This window comes from Tarenaya hassleriana, unplaced genomic scaffold, assembly GCF_000463585.1.
Source record: "Tarenaya hassleriana unplaced genomic scaffold, ASM46358v1 Cleome8, whole genome shotgun sequence".
Taxonomy (NCBI): domain Eukaryota; kingdom Viridiplantae; phylum Streptophyta; class Magnoliopsida; order Brassicales; family Cleomaceae; genus Tarenaya; species Tarenaya hassleriana.
The window spans coordinates 3307317-3322691 of record NW_010970490.1 but is presented as its reverse complement, the minus strand read 5'-3'; the positions used below and the strand labels follow the sequence as shown (position 1 = coordinate 3322691).

Here is a 15375-nt window from a genome sequence, read left to right as displayed (position 1 = left end):
CGACGCTCTGGTCGAGGCGATGAACGCAGGCTGGCATTATCGCGCCGTCTCGTGTGGCGGAGACATTCAAGTGGCACTTGGAAAGTAGTTCCGGGAAGTTGGGAAACTGAGGTTCGGTTCCTGGTACCGTGTTTGAACCGGTCGTGTTGGTGCAGGGCTGGTTCTTGAACTGCTCGGCAATCTCATCCGCAAGGCATTCAGCGTTCTTGTTCTTCGTCAGAGTTGTCAGGTTCTGGGAAGTTCGGTAACTGTTGACTACTGTAAGAAGACTGTCCTCTTCATCTGCAGCCAAAGACAAGTTATTCGTGAACAAATCATGTCTTCAAACACAGGTTTAGTACTGAAGACAACACCATCATCAACCATTGTTGCAGGAGGGAATCTTAATCTGAATCAGTACCACTAAGAGAGATTTATTAGCTAAAATGCCAGAAGTTTCTTGAACGATCATGATTTTAATTTTAATCTTTCGGTAAGTATGGCAAGTACCCTTGTGTCTCATTTGCACAAAGAAATACAACAAGGATCCATAAGATTAATCGAGAGGATCTTGGATACAATGTCATTAGAGAAATCCTTGTTCATGCCCTAGATAGATAAATGCATGCTGCTCAAGATTTTAGGACAAATGCCAACAACAGCCACTCTTATGGAGTTCCAAGATACATGGAACTTACAGATCAGGACAGAGACTTCAAACAGATAAGACAGTACAATTGGTCTCTGCATATACCAAACGATCTCACAACCGTAGTAATGTAATAGATTTGCAAAATCATGTGATTCAGTTCACATTAATCAACATCGAAGCCGTTGAATTTAAATTTAATGATTCCAAGAACGAGATCTGATGCAGAAATCTGTCATTGACCAATGCATACGAAGTTCACGATTTGAAAAAAAAAGTTCAGCTTTAGATCTGGTCCGGATCCCCACGAACACAGACAAGAACAGCAATACTTCCAAGAAAGCAGGAACGATCCAGAAGAACACGGAAATGAGATCTTAAGACAAGAAAAAGAAAAGGGCGAAGAGAGAGAGAGATACCGTTGTCGCAGAGAACAGGGCGATGGAGGGAGAGAAGGATGCAGAGAAGGAGACAGAAAGGAAGATTCGAAATCGCCATTGGAGCAGGGTTCTAAGCTGCAGATTCCTGAAACTGGCTACTTATGAACAGAAGAAGGAGAGATGGTTGCTTCTGTTTTACTCGTCGGTCGTTGTTGCTGTGCCTTTTTCAAGTACGGCGTCGTTTTAGATTTCCTAAAAAAAATACACAACTTGATGTCAGTGTTCAATAATTAGATGCCAAATGGACCACCGGCGCATGCAACTTCTTCATGATATGGTGGACCAAAACCATTCGAATAATCACATTACTGATTAGGGAAGAACGTGAATTTGGTTATTAACCGAATCGAAAAATATAACCGTAATTGAATCCGATGTGAAACCCGATAGTTATGATTTTTTTTAAATCCGAATCGGATAACGAAAATAACCGAAAATTTTTATGAAAATTACTAATGAAAACCGAAATCTAACCGAACACAAATCGAATAAAACCACCAAACCAAATTCAATATTAAATCTGAAATTAAAACCGAAATAACCAAATCCGAACCCAAACTGAGAACCGAAATGGTCGACGGGAGTTTTGATGTACGTGAATGTTTAGTCTGAAATATTTTCAGTTCATCGAGATGTGCAAAAACAACACAACACGAGTCACGAGAGGCAAATCAAAAGAAAAAGAACCAAAAAATGAAGAGAGTATAAAAAAGAAAATCAGTCATTCCATGGATGCAACTCCACCTGCAGCTTTGATCTTCTCAATGATCTCATTAGCTTCTTCCTTTGTAACCCCTTGTTTGACGACGGCCGGAACTTTCTCCACGAGCTCCTTCGCCTCCTTCAGCCCCAAATTCGTGAACGCTCTCACTTCTTTTATCACCTTTATCTTTGCCGACGCATCAAATTTCTCGAGCTTCACATCAAACGCTGTCTTTTCCTTCTTCTTCTCCTCAGCTTTTCCTGGTCCAGACTCTGGTTTTCCACCTATATCCATGCCTTCAATTGACACAGCCTGGAGTTTCGGGTGTTTCAGCCGTTCATGGAGCATAGGGCCGATTAATCTGCGTTCTTCCAGAGGTAGTGCGGCTATACACTCAGCTAGCTCTATGATTTTGTTGGCAGGGGCGGGTCTCGGGCCATACGGGTCATATGCAGGCGGGTACTTGTATTTCTTTGGTTTGGCTTTGGGATCTCGAGGAACAAAGTCATGCTGGAAGAAACGAACTTGCTGATGCTGAGTTGCCTTGAGACGACAATGAACATTTCTGACAAGTGAGATCAACTTCATGACTATTGTACTTTCTGTTCTGACACTACAAACTCAATCTGGAAACATTCCATGTGATTGAGAGGTGAGATCTTGCTTTGGTCTCTGTAGTGAAAAAAACCACTTCCCTGTTGCAGAGAAAAAACAACAGAGAATATTGAGATTCCTGAACAAGAGTGACACTGCAATTTCATAAACACCTTGATATCGTCTAAGTTCAAGCTGAGTTTCTTATCAGTTCAGAAACATACTGTACTCCTAAAAGATAATCCGGAACCCTAAAAGTATCTCAGCTCTAACTAGCCGATTGCGCAACACAAATCCCAAACAATCGATTAACTGGATTGGTATCGGATTTGCTCGACCGATGGACACGTGCTTCCACACAAACAGGCCTCTCATGAACCCTAAATAGTAAATACTGCCAATTTAGTCTAAATTCAGAGTATTTTGAAGCTAAAATCGAGGGAGATGAAAGATCAAACGACGAGCGCCAAGGCTTAACAGATAACTGCGGAACGGAACTGAACATGAGAGTGACGGAGAAGGATACCATTAGAGATAGGAAACCAGATTACCTCCGGTGGTTACAGCGGAGCGAGCGGAAGGATTCGCCGGCGGCGAAGGGTAGTCTGGAAATGGGGTGGGGGAGGGGAACGTAGAGCGAGAACGCGTAGGGTGAGCTTCTCCCTCTTATGGGCCTTAGTTCATATGGATTTCAAAAAGCCCATCAAGCCCAACTTTGACCGCGTAATTCAATTAGCATGTCGATTTTGTTACTATTTTGCAAGTTAAAATTATGAATTTTAAAATATTAACAAAATACTTTTAAGAAAATTACAAGAAACGATATCAATTACAGTATAATTTTTTGAAAGTCTTTGTTTAATTCAAAATTTTAACGGTAAATCCAGAAAAGTTTGCGTATTTCTAGCAAATTTCTGTCCTTTGTGCTTAGGATTTGTTCGACTCACAAAATATCTAAAATTCCAATCTAAATTTTAGAATAAAAATTATTCAGATTAGATTCCAAATATTCCAATATCGGACCCGACCCGACCCGTTTCATGTCCACTAGAAATAGAATAATGAAAGGACCGTCGACATGGGAACTGAAACTGCTTTAACAAAAGCATTTGCTCTGACCCTTGTATGTAAATTATAAAGGGATCAAGTTATTCACTTGCAAGGCAGTTCAAAAAAAAAAGGGAGTTTTATTACAGGTTTAAGGAAAGAGCAATGTCAGCTACAGATCCAAGATTCCGGGAACACTTGTTCATATCTGTCCTAAAATGACTTCTGCTCCAGACACCTTGAAATCCGACGGAGCTTCTTCCACGTTCAGTACCTTAACTCTACCGTCTTCTACATAAGCTGACCATCTGCACCAATCGCATTACCATCTGATTTCTTTAGATCAAACCTTTGAATGGTAGATTATTAGATCCAATGGATTGATCGGAATAAAGAAATCTCGGATATCATCAGCTTTGAACCGGGAATACTCAAGATTTTACCTTTCAGACCGCGGCCCCAGCAGAGCAGCAGAGAGATCCTTGTCTAGCCCCAAGCTTTTATGGAACTTCCCATCGAAATCTCCGTAAAACTCGATCTGTCATGACAAATTACACAAAACTCAGCCACATATACATGTCAGAGTACTCCATACCTATTTGAATAACTCGGTTGACCTGTAATACGATCTGAATAACGGTGTCCTCCAGGTAAAAATGACAAGGGCTAGCTCGCGAAACAAAATATACAATCCCAACCCTTTTGCTGGTCATGGATAGCTTCCTCTCGGCCTTTCCGTTTTGAATTTTTTTTCATAAGCGAACTTTCGAAAAGAAAGTCTTTTGAATCTCAGCATCAATGGTGCTTTTTTTTGGACCATAGATCAATCTGAACGTCCCACTGTATAGTCCTTCCGACGACAGTGGACAGTTACTAAGTCGGATCAACGCACAACTAACTAGCAGAGATGAGAAAAGGATGAGTAATCTTCACCAGTGGTCTGTTAAATAACTGACCCAAGAACCAAAAAGGAATCTGGAAATGTGCTATCCTGTTTACATCACTTGGTTGGAGAGCAGAGCCTTATGTTATTACACCAAGAGTTACAGATGCAGGAACCACCCAAAATACAGAATCAGATACCAAACGAACCAAAGGAATCTGGAAAAGTTTATGTTGTTTAGTTTGCTTAATTGGATCAACGAGATTAATGGTATGAGACCAAATGCTACAGTCGCAAGAACCACCAAAGTACAAAACCAGACACCAAACGAATCAGGAAACAGTTGGGGAAAAAAAACGAAGCTTGGAATCAGAAAAGCTACTTAACTTACCGAATCTTTGGCCTGAAGCTTCTCCGCCCATCCATGTAAAGCATAGGGATCATTAACAGCGACACAGATAACAGAATCTATCCCTTTGGCCTTGAATTTGTCAATGCTGTTCTTGTAGCTAGGCACATGCTGCTGCGAACACACTCCAGTATAAGCTCCCTACATAGAAACAAACATTCAGGCACAATCTCAGAACTCAAACGATATAAATATGAAGATTCATCAGGTTCAGGAACAGGTACGGAAAACTCACAGGAAGTCCAAAGATGACGACTTTCTTCCCCTGCAACAAGACCCAGAAACAAGAGATTGCCCAGAAACGAAATTCGTTATCACGAACACCCAGAAACGAAATACCCAACAATTCATGGATTCCAATGCGCAAAAAGGAGGAACCTTGAAAATATCCGACAGGGAAGAGATGGAGAACTTGGAGGAGACGCCTTCGTCCCAGCTCCGAGCCTTTTGAAGGGAAACATCGGGCGTGGCCGAGGTTATATCAATCCCCGCCGCAATCTTCACGAAACCCCTCGACGAAACTCCGATTCGGAAACCGTTCACGGCCGATTTCAGGGCCGATGCGCTCCTTAGCTTCAGAATAACAGACGACGCCATGGCTGATCCCCTTCTACCGGAGAAATGGCCAAGGGCTCGGAACTGTGGCACTTTCCATAAACTCTTCATAACAAATCGTGCCGTTCGTCACAATTGGAGCTAGACAGCGCGCTGTTTTTTAACCATACGAACTTTGAAGGCGTCAACCCAAACGCAAACGCGAAACGCCAAGCTGTGGAAAATCCACAGAACCAGAAAGACGAATTGACCCTTTTCAGTTCAAAAACTTGACAGGAACGGCGCGTGAAAATCGAGAATGAGAAGAAAAAGGCTTCGAGAGGATTTTAGAAGGATGAGCGGTAAGACTGGATTTTCAGACAGGAAAAAGAGTTGAGCAGAAACAGAGACATAGTACAAAGATCGACACGTACGGCTGTACAAAGAAACACAACACAACGAGACAAGATTACACAGACACACAGACAACCCGAGAAACCACCATTACAGCTTCCTGTTTTCATGCAAAAGGAACCGTCTTTTTTAAGCTATCCATCGATCTTCTTCCCATTCCTCTCTTTCTGGATCCATCGTATATAAGTAAAGGAAGCTCTCTCTTTCACTCTGTCGCTGCAAGAACTGCCGGTCCTTCCACCTGTGAAACGTGAAAACATTCTCGAAACTAAGAAAAATCGAGAGATTTGATGAAACAAATAGTGGACGAAGCTAATTACCTTGAAGGTGGCACCCCATATCTCTTCCTCTCTGGCGAGGACTGCAGTAATCTTGTTCTTAGGGTTCTCAAAGCTCCTTAGTCCACCCACCCGCGTGGAGAAGAAACACCCTGCATGAACAGATCAAACCACATGAAAATTTCGAAAGGAAGCTGAATGGCTCATGACAGTAAGTTCTTGGAGATTTTGTTTTTATGGAAACCCACCTTGAGGGAAGGAAGCAAGGGACTTTCCACATGCAGTTCTGAGCAGCTCTGCGTCATCGGCAAACGCCACATGCCCATCAGCTGTGATTCCCCAATACAACGGAACCTTCCCATATTGGTCCTGCTCGAACCAATTCATCCATTCAGTATTAAGATCTTTCAACCATATCCTTTTCTTCTTTGATCAACCTTTACCAAGAACTAAGAATCTGTTGCTCTAACTATGATGTGTAGGTCCTATCGAGGCATACCAAGAATCTCATGACGAAAGCAAGACAAGATCTGTCGAGGCATGACTTACAGAAGCTACGAAGATAGTGGAGGTGGATCTATCGAAAACGACAAAGGCGAAGCTGCCACGGAGGTGGGCCACGACGTGGTTGGCCGGGTAAGGAGCCCTGTCCCGGAGGGCCTTGTAAGCTTCTATGACCAGCAGGACCTCGTTCGCTGACTTAGCCAGGCCGTACTGCTGTCTCAGACTTCCGAGGTTGTCCAACGCTCCTTCGAACAAACAGAATATCTCGTCCTTGCCCCCAAACGACCTGCCATTAACAACAATATCACAACTCTCTTTTCTTTTTAACCATACATCTCATCGCCTGTGTGTTTGTTTATGGGTAAAGTCTAGAAAGACGTAAGAACAACAACATAAGGAAATGATGAAGAAGATTGCAATAAATAAATTACATCTATAGTAATGGCGAGTTGGGGTGGGTAAGTGGACCAACCAATCTGCTTAGTAATCTAAAGCTTATTACCTAAACTCACACGATCACTCATTAATGTCTTTGAAACCCATTCTTGTGGATAATATTCACCCTCCAAAAAATATAAATATTATTTATGTTTTGAAACTTGAAAAGTCCCGTCTTTGAGGTGAGCATATAAATACACAGTAGAAACCCAATTTCGTAATTTCCAGAAATATAATACACACACACACACATACATATATATATACATGTAACACACAAAATATGTGTATGTATCATTGCGTTAAATTATTTTTTTCCTGATCGAGGACTAGTAATAAGCCGTGGCATTGGACTTCCATGCATGAATAGTCAACAAAAAATCAAGTAAAAAAATAAATTTTTGGTAGATGTTTTTTTTAATAAAAACAAACGAATATTTCCTAAGTTTTTTTCTTTTTTGTTTGTTAGAGAAATCACAACATTTCTTATTTTTATAAAAGTGAATGCACCCAAAAAAAGCACAACATATCACTTCTAAGTTCTAACGCATAAAAAAATACATTAATTTATTTTATTTTATTTAAGTTAAATTTCGTTTAAAGACAATATATGTGTCAACATTGAGTATTTTGAAAAACTTATACATGCCAGCAAAAACATAAAAAGAAATCACAGTGTGCATTAAAATATGAAATAGATGGAAAAATTATAGTTATTTGATTTTTTTAATGATAGATTTATGTTAGGAAATACTTTAGCTTTGCTATTTAATTATAGTGGTCCCGACCCAAGCAGGTTCAGTGTTGGAATCTATGAGCCATAATCTATATGGGAATCTACGCATATATAATATCATTGTATTTAATTAACCTAAAACAATGTTATCCTTTTTTTATTTGCCATATAATACAAAAAAAGATTATCTTGAATCAAATAAGATTTAAATTTTTTATTTATTCGCATAGAATAGGCCTCGGCAGGGAATCTCATCTTATTTATTTTATTTCATTTTTTGGTAAAATATGAATGTTTTCCCTTTGAATCAAATAAATTTAATACCCTGAAACAAAAAAATAAACACATACAAATTAATCTATTTTTCCGTAATGGTTTAATATTTTTTTCTATTTTTCCTTTCACTCATATTAAAAAAAATCATATTTTCTATCAGCCAAACCAAAGACAAAGAACAGTCGGATCCATCGAGCTACACCGACCGTCAGATCATAGAAACCGTCGATCGGACGGTCGAGAAGTGAGTATGATATAATAAAAAAAGAGAGAGATTCGTTGGCGATCACTCACCTAGGCCGGAGAGGAGATTCGTCGTGGTGGGTGTAAGCCATCTGAACATGGCCTCCGACCTGTACGGACACGGCGGACGAGTTGCTGTCGACGAACTTCTTCACCAGCGCAGCCGCCGTCGTCTTCGGCGACGGTGTCCTGCTCCCCGCCAAAACCAGCTCGTCTGGCGGCGTCACCACCGCCCCGCTGAATACTCCCAGCATTTTCTCTCTCCACCGAGAAAATCGACTCACTTTCCTAGAAAGTTCTGCGAATCCAATCTCTGAGGACAATGTTCAGAGACGAGAGATATCGGAGATGGAATAGAAGAAGACAGAGACGGACTTTATAGGAGAATGACGAAGGGTAAATTCGTAATTAACGCACTTCCATGGATCTCTGATTCTTGACACTGAAATCAAAGTCCAACACATAAACGTGGGTCCCATCCACACGGGGAAAGATTCATTCTCAGCCGTTAGATTTGAAATTTGTGGGACCCGCATCGTCTCTTTCCTTCGTGCATGTTCACGAAATACATTGCGATAATTGTTGGAAATTTAAATATTTACAGTATCATCATTTTATGATAACTATTTTGCATTCATAATAATTTTTTCATTAATATAAACTTACGTCATTATTAATATATCATTATTTGCTATTTTTCAAAATTATATATACAGAATAAAAAAAACAAAAGCTCGGAGTAATATTTTATTTTCCACTCGAGACTCATATCATTGTGATGATCCAATAATTAATATCATTAAAACAACCAGCGAGGGAGATTTCCTGTGTACCGAAAGCAACTTGAACCTAATTTAATTAATGGTAGAATTCTAATTGTTAGTATTTAACTTGTAATTAGTATAATAATATTATTCAGTTAGTGCGTATCTAAATCAACATGAAACGATTCCTTCAATATATTGAACATTTTTTTTTTCTGATAATTGAATTATAAAATAAGACATCATATACAATGGGCCGGAACCCACCTAGTAAAATTTTAAACACATAATTTATATGCATATTACAATAGATAAATTAGATGTCCCGTGGTTATATAAGTTGTGCGTTGACATATGATTGGTGACGATATATATCGTTATGGATGGGAGATGACAAAAATAACATATGAATTAGAAAATGTGAATTTGTATTTATTGTGCACTCCATTGAAATTGCTCCTTCCATATTGTTATATTTGTAGTTCTACAACCATATATTGTAAATTTGTAATCACCGATTCATATGTTTAGGCCAAAAATTTTTTGGAAGATAAATGTGAAATTTATAACTAATTCCAAAATTTTGTATTTGAAAGATATAGATTCCAGTTAACTGTAGACGGAAAAAAAAGATTATTTAGATTAAAAAAAAAATTGAATACATATGGTAAAAATAATGTTTTATATTTTAACAAATTCCCTAATATACACGCACAACAAATTTACTCATTTTTAAAATCACGACGTGGGCTCAAATGAATTTTGATTATTTTTTTCGTATATTGAAATGAAAACCCAAATGATAATATCCTAATTTGCTTAAAAAAGTGAATATTTAATGGCTAATAAATACACCATTTATTTAAAGTGAATTCTGAGATTCTCAGAAAGAACAGCGGCGACGCCCATGGTTATGGTTTCGGCTTTCGCCCACAGATTTCCTAATTGCAATTTCCCTTTGTTACACGATTTGTTATTTTTTAAATTCGAAAATCGAAATTGTGATCCCAAATATTATTTCTTACTAATGTATATACTCCCTCCGTTTCAAAATATTTGTAGTTTTAGATTATTTTCTATATTTCAAAATATTTATCAAATTTTGATCCCACTTCTTTATTTTTTTCGATTTTTTAAAATAAGTGTATTCATTTATTTTTACATCAAATTTTGATTTGAATTTGAATTTGTCTTCGATTCCGTTTTTTTTTATAAACGAAAATATTAAGGGTTTTCTTCCTATTCCAAATCCAACACGTGACAGAAATCAAGAAACAAGAAGAAAGAACACATAACAGATAAAACCAAACAACAAGTAACATAGGATCAAAGACTGGTTAAGGGCTTACGGTTAAGCCCTTTAAGCTAACTGGAGCAGCTAGTGTTGTGAAGCAAGAGCGATTCGCTGAACCCGAAAACCGAAGTCGTGAGATCGAACTCGACAAGATGGTTCTGAAGCTGGTGAGTTCCAATGGTTATGGAGTTGTCGGATTTGGTTCCTCCATCGACGAAGGCCAAACACATGACCTTTTCGTTCGCCTTCACCATCGAATTCGCCCCGTAGAAACGCCATTTCACGTTTCCGATCCTCCCTGGCACGACGAAATCTACGGCCGGTACGTTCGGGCCGATCGCGTTCTTCCGAACGGAGCTCGCGTCGAAGCAGTCCATGAACGGAGCCACCGCCGGAGCCTTGCGTATACCCATTGCCTGCACACAACGCACATGAATAGGAGCGTGAACGGACAGAGACTAAAATATCGAGTGGTACTCGAAATAGTAATAATACCAAATTTGCAAAAATAAAAAATTAAAAAAAACTACACAAATAATGTTGTATGTGTTAAATGATAATAATACTATATATTCATGAATAATACCATACTTTAAGTTGAAAAGTGAAAATTGTGGTTATTTATTTATTTATTTGGAATGTCTAATATTCTCATTAGTTTTTTAGTATACTTAAAACTATCCGAAAATCACAATTATAGAAATGTGAACGGGCAGAAGTCTAAAATATCGAGTATGCGAAATAGTAATAATACCATATTTGTGAAAAATAATACTACACAAATAGTATTATATCTATAAATAATAATAAAAATACCATATATATTAAAAATGATGAAGAGTTAACATTGTGAACTTTTTTTGTAATTAGAATGTCTAATTCTCTTATTATTATTATTTTTTCCTCTAATTAAACTACCCAAAAATCTCAAGAACCGGACCACTTATTGAACAAAAGTCTTTGCAAGCTATAAGCACAAAACCCATGTTTCCAGGTCCCATCAAGAACATATGATCAATGTTTTGACTTTTATTTGTCATTAGCATAGTGGATATAGGGGCATTTAACAAATTGAATCTTAAATATAAATAAATCACCTTTGCTATGTTTTCAAATGATAAAGCCAGGGCTCTGTAGACATCAGAGTGAAGTACGGTGTACGGAGTCACCGTACTGATTTTTGTCCCTCCGTTAACCGCAATCACGTCTCCGTCAACGGATATCGAGCTAACGCTGATGAAGTAGTCGCCGGCTCCGGAGCCGGGATGCTTTCCAAATGGCGTCAGAGTCAACGGTGGACTCTCCGTCAACGGCGGGAAATCGTACAGAGCGGCCCCGATGTAGAAACGTCCGGTTCCGTACGACGGCAAGCAAAGAGCGAACTTTCTTATGACGTTGAAAGCTGATGTCACCTGTTGATGGTCACAGGGAAAAGAAGATATGAAGATATTATAATTTCACCATATTAGCATATCTTAATTACATATTATACTTTCTTATGTATTTATACATTACTGTAGTGGGCAGAATTCAACCTGGGCCGGAAGCGAGATAGCACTGCCGGCGAGACCCACGACTCCGACGGCCGGCGGAGCTACTCCGGGATCGGCGGCGCCGAGGAAGGTGAACGGCCGAACGGAGACTCGGACGATAGTTTTGTCGCCGAAGGTGCTAGGAGTGCTGTGGAACGAGATCCTGTAACATGAGGAGAGTGAACGGCCGAACGGAGACTCGGACGATAGTTTTGTCGCCGAAGGTGCTAGGAGTGCTGTGGAACGAGATCCTGTAACATGAGGAGAGAAGTATGAGAGGGTTTCTGAATATTTTCCAGGAAAACGTAACTTTCTCGGGAGAATGTTCGGTAGGAAACAGAGACACTTTCTCTCACTAGAGAGAGAAAATCTATTGTTATTACGATTAATTATACCTCTCTTGGCTGATACGTCCGGCGACGGGTTTGCCGCTCAGAGGGCTGCGTAGCCGCCGGGAACAGAAACCTCCTTCGCATCCGTCGCCGGGGACGGCGGAGCAGACAGAGCTTCGGCAGCGGGTCTGCCGGAGAGTGGATGAGTTGCGTCTGTGGCAGTTGAGCCATGTGAGGTTGGAGTTGAGGTCGAGTACGAGGTTGAGAGAAGATCTCCGGGGGGTTCCGACATCGAGGGAAGTGAAGAACTGTTGTGTCGGCTCGTGTTTTTTAATCGGAAGAACAAAAGCTGAGGGTCTTTGGTTTGTCTGAGCTTTGGAGGTTACAGTGGCAATGGCGAAAATGGAGAAGAAAACGAAGAAGCGCGTGAAGGCACGCATCTCTATGTTCATTGTGTTATTGATCCAGTCTGATATCCATCACATGTTTTATAGAGTTCTTTGAACATGTCAGTTTATTTGTGTCCGAATTAGAATAAACTATATAATTAACCACGTGACTTATACCCCAAAACAAATTAAGCACGTGACATAAATAAGAGTCGGTGTTTTAAATAAATATAAATGTAAGGTTACAAATCTGTCACCGTATCTTTAGATTCGATATGGCCTCTATGCTAGATAAACTATTGAAAGTCTCCATTTGTTGACCATGCCATTAATGCCTTGGAATAAGATTTAAAATTAAGGGTAAGTTGTTGAATTTAATTGGATAAACTAAAATATTTATTGCGACATATTTTTTTCTATTCTAACTTTTCTTTGTAAAAAGATATTTTTTCATCAATATATATGTTCTAATAGCTAATTTATCCCACAAAGTATCACCATATACAACCTAAAAATAGGAATATTTAAGTTAAAATAATGCTACGAAATGTGCGTTGAAGCTATTTTATCGGAAATGTTATAATATATAAATTAAAATGTTATAACCCTTGTTTCCCAATGAACACGCATTGACAACTAATGTATCTTAGCTATTTAACCTACAAGCCATAATATATAAATATATTGGATATTATATTTGGAATTTAATGATTTTGTGTGTAGATATTTAAATTCTAGTCGACAGAGTCCTCGAGATACGTATTTCCAGATCAGACTTTAAGATTCGGCACGTGGTCTAAGATCTCTTACCTAAATGTATAATGTATATCATATTAGTATTAGTATACACGTTCAATTCTTATAATCGCACGTTGCCGAAAACGTTACCAATATTTTAAATTCGCAGAAAAAAGATTCTTGATTTGTTCAGAGAGAGAGAGAGAATGGTGGTGGTGGGGTTTCCACTTTCCCTTATAAAGTGGCATCAACATTCAACGTTGAACCTCGAAGAAACATAAATGGCAGCTACTCTCAACAATCTCGCCGCCGTCCTCCTCCTCCTCTCCGCCGCGGCCACTTTCCTCGCCGGCTGTTCATCGGCGCAGAAGAATCCGCATGCCTTCATCATACCGGTGGCGAAAGAATCATTCCCGTACAACAACGTCCTGTACTCCGCTACTGTCGGAGTAGGCACTAAACCGACGGTCTCGATCAGCTTTGTCGTCGATCTCGGAGGAGGGTTCTCTTGGTTCGTGTGTTCCGCCGCCGCACGGTATAACTCCTCCTCGTACCGTGGAATCGCTTACACCTCTCCCAAATGCAAACTCGTCGAGAACCCAGGTAATTAATTCCTCCCACGTCAGAATTAATGTTGTCGCGACCCGGTCGCTAGGGCCCTAGGGGTGTCAAAATGGGTCCGAACCAACATTTTTTTGAGCCGAGCTCGCAAAATTTGAACCCGAAACGAACGAGCCAACTCACCATGAGTTAACTCGGCGAGCCAGGTCTAGGAATCAAGAAAAATATTTTTAAGTTTTAATTTTTTCTAAAATTAAATTGCGTTTTTAATAGTTATCGCTTTGTTTTGTTTTTAAAAAAATATTTTTAATATTTTTTATATTTAAATTTTGTTTTTAAATATGTGTTTGACTCGCGAACCGATTCGTCTGAGCGTTGGAGAAGCTTACCAACAATACCTTGCTGGTAGACACGCGAGACTCAAAATCTCGTGCTAAAGAGCGTGGAGTGAATCGGGTTGAGCCAATAATTTTTGACTCTCGAATACGGGTCGGGTCAAACTGAAATAAAAAATTTGAGATCGAGATGGGTTAGACCGGATCGGGCCGGACCGACCCTACCCGTGATCGTCAAGACTAATCCGACAGAACATCCAATTATGTAGATATATGGTATTGTATACGTAGAAAACACTGACAAGAAGGCTTCAAAGATTGGACTCTCATTTTGTAGATTTTTGTTGCTTTTGCAGCTATGAGGAGTAACTGCTACCCGAACGGCACCTGCTCCGACCCATTATGCGCGGTAGATGTGAACCATCCTTACAACACTCGAAACTATCACGCCGTCCTGTCGCAGGACGTGATGAGCTTCCTATCGACGCCCGACGGCCTTAGGCTCGGTCCCCGTCTTGACTCTCCTCAGTTGGTGTTCGCCTGTGCCGACGACGAGGTTTTCGAGTATCCTTTCCCGAAATCATCCATCGGAGTGCTTGGTCTTTCCAAAAACGTTCTCTCTATCCGTAGTCAGCTCACTTCTGCCTTCAAGCTTCCGCGAAAATTCGCTCTCTGCCTTCCTTCCAAACCCAAAACGTCAGCCCGAGGCGACATTTTCATCGGAGGAGGTCCGTATTTCTATCCTCCGTACCGAGGAGACGCTTCCCGACTGTTCGCGACCGCCCCCTTGTTCACCAATCCTTACTACTCTACGTTGCCTTTGGTAAGTCGTAATATATCTAATAGATTCTCCGGTCGTTTTAGAATGAGTTAACTCGTTCGAGTTCTGAACTAGCAACATTTTTGTTGCTTCAACATCAAGTAACTTTCCACAAAATGGAGTTCTTGTTCATCGAGACTTACCCTTTCTGCCATTTTTTTTTAAATAACAAGATGAATGCTGCACCCTCCAACGATTACTACATCGGCGTGAAATCAATCGCGGTAGACGGAAAAACGATTCCTTTCAAGAAATCTCTTCTGTCAATTGGCAAAGACGGGAATGGCGGCACTCAGCTCAGCACCATAGCAACCTATACCGCCATGCACCCTGCCATCTACAAACCTTTCTTTAAAGCCTTCATGGCTAAGGCCGTGGAGAAGAAGATGGTCCAAGTGCCGACGGATAACAGTTTGTATCCGCTTGACACGTGCTTCGACCGGCAGAGCGTGAGACGGGGAACCGCCGGACCGGACGTGCCGC

The 15375-nt window shown here is 40.1% G+C and overlaps 6 protein-coding genes across 7 annotated transcripts in view; 1 reads left to right on the top strand and 5 right to left on the bottom strand.

The window, feature by feature from the left end:
• Nucleotides 1–1236, bottom strand: part of LOC104802757 (uncharacterized GPI-anchored protein At3g06035) — a 1723-nt gene extending 487 nt beyond the window's left edge. The window contains exons 1-2 of one of the 2 annotated variants that reach the window (XM_010526504.2): nucleotides 1048–1236; nucleotides 1–282 (exon numbers count right to left, since the gene is read on the bottom strand). In XM_010526504.2, coding sequence (XP_010524806.1) covers nucleotides 1–282; nucleotides 1048–1126 — 361 coding nt within the window. In that variant the 5' untranslated portion in view covers nucleotides 1127–1236. The remainder of the gene's footprint in view (nucleotides 283–1047) is intronic. The other variant, XM_010526503.2, reaches the window with a different exon arrangement.
• A 416-nt stretch (nucleotides 1237–1652) lies between these two features.
• LOC104802756 (50S ribosomal protein L7/L12) lies at nucleotides 1653–2972 on the bottom strand. Its single transcript, XM_010526502.2, has 2 exons — nucleotides 2917–2972; nucleotides 1653–2466 (listed from the first exon to the last, which is right to left on the bottom strand). The coding sequence occupies exon 2, from the start codon at nucleotides 2357–2359 to the stop codon at nucleotides 1790–1792; it is 570 nt and encodes a 189-aa protein (XP_010524804.1). The 5' UTR covers nucleotides 2360–2466; nucleotides 2917–2972; the 3' UTR covers nucleotides 1653–1789.
• A 482-nt stretch (nucleotides 2973–3454) lies between these two features.
• On the bottom strand, nucleotides 3455–5372 carry LOC104802755 (peroxiredoxin-2F, mitochondrial-like). Its single transcript, XM_010526501.2, has 5 exons — nucleotides 5083–5372; nucleotides 4940–4969; nucleotides 4687–4845; nucleotides 3856–3950; nucleotides 3455–3720 (listed from the first exon to the last, which is right to left on the bottom strand). Exons 1-5 carry the CDS (start codon nucleotides 5368–5370, stop codon nucleotides 3615–3617), a joined length of 678 nt encoding a protein of 225 aa, XP_010524803.2. The 5' UTR covers nucleotides 5371–5372; the 3' UTR covers nucleotides 3455–3614.
• Nucleotides 5373–5553: 181 nt separating this feature from the next.
• LOC104802754 (stem-specific protein TSJT1-like) lies at nucleotides 5554–8481 on the bottom strand. The gene is made up of 5 exons (XM_010526500.2): nucleotides 8179–8481; nucleotides 6480–6720; nucleotides 6179–6299; nucleotides 5973–6082; nucleotides 5554–5893 (listed from the first exon to the last, which is right to left on the bottom strand). Exons 1-5 carry the CDS (start codon nucleotides 8379–8381, stop codon nucleotides 5858–5860), a joined length of 711 nt encoding a protein of 236 aa, XP_010524802.1. The 5' UTR covers nucleotides 8382–8481; the 3' UTR covers nucleotides 5554–5857.
• Nucleotides 8482–10183: 1702 nt separating this feature from the next.
• On the bottom strand, nucleotides 10184–12490 carry LOC104802752 (basic 7S globulin 2). Its single transcript, XM_010526499.1, is given in 5 exon segments — nucleotides 10184–10601; nucleotides 11283–11597; nucleotides 11721–11885; nucleotides 11887–11968; nucleotides 12113–12490. Coding segments are annotated over 5 exon segments (1284 nt in total). The 5' UTR covers nucleotide 12490; the 3' UTR covers nucleotides 10184–10256.
• An 888-nt stretch (nucleotides 12491–13378) lies between these two features.
• The window catches only part of LOC104802751 (basic 7S globulin-like), a 2686-nt gene continuing 689 nt past the window's right edge, over nucleotides 13379–15375 (top strand). The window contains exons 1-3 of the mRNA XM_010526497.1: nucleotides 13379–13779; nucleotides 14429–14895; nucleotides 15066–15335. Coding sequence (XP_010524799.1) covers nucleotides 13458–13779; nucleotides 14429–14895; nucleotides 15066–15335 — 1059 coding nt within the window. The 5' untranslated portion in view covers nucleotides 13379–13457. The remainder of the gene's footprint in view (nucleotides 13780–14428; nucleotides 14896–15065; nucleotides 15336–15375) is intronic.